The sequence below is a fragment of the Palaemon carinicauda genome, chromosome 7 (assembly GCF_036898095.1).
Source record: "Palaemon carinicauda isolate YSFRI2023 chromosome 7, ASM3689809v2, whole genome shotgun sequence".
Lineage (NCBI taxonomy): Eukaryota > Metazoa > Arthropoda > Malacostraca > Decapoda > Palaemonidae > Palaemon > Palaemon carinicauda.
Genome location: NC_090731.1, coordinates 90,385,520 through 90,388,901, shown reverse-complemented (window position 1 = coordinate 90,388,901; position 3,382 = coordinate 90,385,520). Strand labels below are relative to the sequence as shown.

Sequence of the window (3,382 nt, the reverse complement as noted above, 5' to 3'; positions counted from 1 at the left end):
AACTTCTCTCAATGACGATAAGCTATGATTTTAACAACTCAAAATGAAGAAAAACAGGTACAGAAATAACCAGCAATATTATCTGTCTATGTGTCTCAGTCTTGTACAACAAACAGTATCTAAAAATAAATATCGAATGAAAGAAAATACATTTAGCACTCGGGTAAATAAAAAGATCTATAACGAACAGAACTGAGTGAGCAATATGAAAATTCTAAGAGACTTTGAGCTGCAAGGGAAGAGAATTGAGAATCACAGAGTGGGCGAGAAGGAAGTATACTGTTCTGTGTTTATAAATCTACCCTCTAAAGCCACTTATTGTCAGTGTGTTAAAAAGTATGTCGCAAAAGCTGCCTTGTGGTTGGATGACTGCTACTGGCTTAATGTTCTTAACAGTGTCCAACATGCCAGACATTGAAGGCATTTCTGTATTGAAATTCATCCTATGCAGCTTTTCAGGACTAGTTCGAAGGTCGTGAACAGGACCTTCAGTTGATGCCACACGCCCACAGACTGGAGAAGACTGCGGGGATGCATGGCTATGGTTGGATCTTGCGGGAGTGTACACGAGTGTGGGCGCATCGAGTCTGCAGATTGGTGTAAACGTGCCCACAAACAGCGCAGGTTCCTGCTAGCCCCGCTGCATGCTTCTGGTGCACATGGCGAGATCTGCTTTGTCGATTGGTAAAACACTTATCACAGAAGGGGCAGAGGTAGGTCTTTGGCCGCAGCACAACGCGAGGGTACCATACGTTGCTCTCTCCAAAGCAGCCGGCGACGTCGCTACTGAAGACTTCACCACCACCACCACCACCACCTCCTCCTCCGCCACCGCCACCTGCAAGAGACACGGCGTAAGGGGCAGGTGGCGGCCTCACAGCGTGAGACTCTGAGCAAGCAGCAGCAGCAGCAGCAGCAGCAACAGCAGCCAAAGGGGGGCTGGGACCAGCCAACCAACCAGGGAGAAGGGTATGGGTGTAGGGTGTGGAGAAGGGAGCTAGGCTAGGCTACAGCATAAGAACCTTTATGAACATGCACAAGAGGGGTAAAGGAAACCACTTGAGGACCATCCTGACAGGGTATATAAACCCCTCAGCTACAACTACATCTCCCAGCACAGTATACAATTATGTCATGAACATCTCCATTGTCTCAAAGTTCTCAAAGTCATATGTCGCATCTATTATTATACTGCAGCTGCTGCCAACCATTTAATTGTACTAATTCAAATCAGAACAGTGAAATAATGCATCAATACACAGCACAAAAGATCACAGTTGCCTATTAACATTTACATCTTTTTATATAAGAATTGCAGTATTAGGTACACTTCAGTATGTTGTCACCATTTCTTTCATTCTAGGATAATTAACTCAAGCTTATAAGTAATCAAAACACTTTAGCATCATATTAATTTACAGGCACTAAAATTTACATGGCAATAACAAAACTATCTGTGAATATTTTACCCATATAGTGTGAGAAATGTAGAGTTTGTTCATATTTTACATACAATAATTATCATATCTTATTTTTTTCCAATATGATGAGGTTTGTTTTGATTTCATCTGTTGCACAGAATAATTTCCATAAGAATTACAGCATATTCTATGCTTCCATACAGATAACTTTCTCCTTATTGAAGTTCCAAACTTCTCTTGCTAATATTTCCCTTTTTGTCTTTATAATCTCCATATGTATCTAAAATTACATAAGAAAAAAATGCCTTAACAATTCATCTTTTTGGGTAATCTTTTTGAGATTAAAACAATATTACCAAGCTACGCTTCATTAGGGGTGGTTGCACACTTGCACTCATAAGACGTCCACTTCCTTAATGTGGCTTTTTTCTCAGTATTCCTCCACTTCTTTTGTACCTATATTTTTTTTTCTTTGTCATGCCTATATTTTTCCAACTGAGAGACTATATCGCTTTCTTTTAAGCTTACAGATTTTGATAAAGATCATATCAATATAACTCTTCAGTTATGCAGTATTACAAATATCTAAAGGATAAGAAAACAAACAAAAAGAAATCAACATAAACAACAAAGAAGAAAATGGGTTAAATAAGGAAAAGTATTATGAATATGTTATTTATTTAAAGAATACATACCTTAGTAACATCACAGACTACAGAGAATGAGATCTGGCACTTAAAGCAATGTTTTACAAAGGTTCTCTACTACAAGCACTCTGGGTATACAAAATATAAACTACTTCCGAATTTGGAATGCTTTTTTGTTTACATTGTGCATTTAATAAGGAACCTGTGTCGCACTACGGAGGCAACAATCCAAGACTAGCAGAACTTTGGCCACCACTTGGGTCCCAAGCGCTTCTAAACTGGCAGTAAGTAAGCATATGGGAGGTCTACACCAGGTCACTACTATAGCTAAAAGGGCGGGGGACAATTACCTCTTTCCCCCGCCCTGCTCACGCCTGGTCCGTCGATACCTCTTGTTGTTGCTGCTGCTGCAGCATATCTAAAAGGCCTTTGTCTTGGCCTATCCACACCTGCTGCTGTTGTTGCTGTTGCTGATGGTGGGTTTGTAAAATATGGTGAGGTCTAGGCCGGCGGCGGGAAGAATGGGCAACAGAACGGTGGGTTATAAGACAATTGCGGTTCTTGCATACCTTACCACAGATGTCACAAGTCACTGTAGCACCTGGCTGCAAATGCTGGTCACGTAGATGTCTTGTCATGGAACCGCGGTTTGAGAATGACTTGAAGCAAAACATGCACTGATTATCTGGGGGAGTAGCCCCAACACCTCCTGCTTGTTGTTGTTGCTGTTGTTGCTGCCCATGAGTAGGGGGTGGCCAGGGGAATCCCCCGGGGAAGGGACCAATTGGGGAGGTGTGATGTTCTTGATTGGGCGCAGCAGCCAGGCCCATTGCGGCGGCTTCTCCGCATTCAGGGTCATCACGGCCTGCAAGATGAGAGACGCCCGTGAGTGAGGCCACCATTGCCATCACTTTGGTTCTACACACAAAGACTAGCAACACTCCACTACTCGACAAGGCTACTCCTCTACAGAACCTATGATCCCAATAACTGATTATTTTCTCTTAGAATTAAGATAACTCTTGCAGCTCTTAAAAATCTACTAGGTCATCACTGCCTTCCCTACCCAAAAGATGCCCCAATACAACCAAGCCCTGATGCTGTTCCTGTGTCCCGTCACATGAACTGGTGGTAGGTATGCTGAGTGCCACTTGTCCCTGAATTTCTGCTACCAACAGGGTCCTGCATTTCTATGAGACCAACTGATCCAAAGGAGCTGCTTTCTTCATTTACTTCCGAACTTTCGATTGTGGTTTCAGAAGTTGAAAGCGATAAAAGTGGCGCAGCAGAGGAGATGGAGGAAGTGATGGGTGT

General features: G+C 42.6%; 1 protein-coding gene across 1 annotated transcript; it reads right to left on the bottom strand.

The window, feature by feature from the left end:
• Nucleotides 1-539: 539 nt before the first annotated feature.
• Nucleotides 540-2,976, bottom strand: LOC137644432 (zinc finger protein 775-like). Its single transcript, XM_068377409.1, has 2 exons — nucleotides 2,458-2,976; nucleotides 540-1,007 (listed from the first exon to the last, which is right to left on the bottom strand). The coding sequence occupies exons 1-2, from the start codon at nucleotides 2,974-2,976 to the stop codon at nucleotides 540-542; spliced, it is 987 nt and encodes a 328-aa protein (XP_068233510.1).
• Between the last annotated feature and the right edge of the window lie 406 nt (nucleotides 2,977-3,382).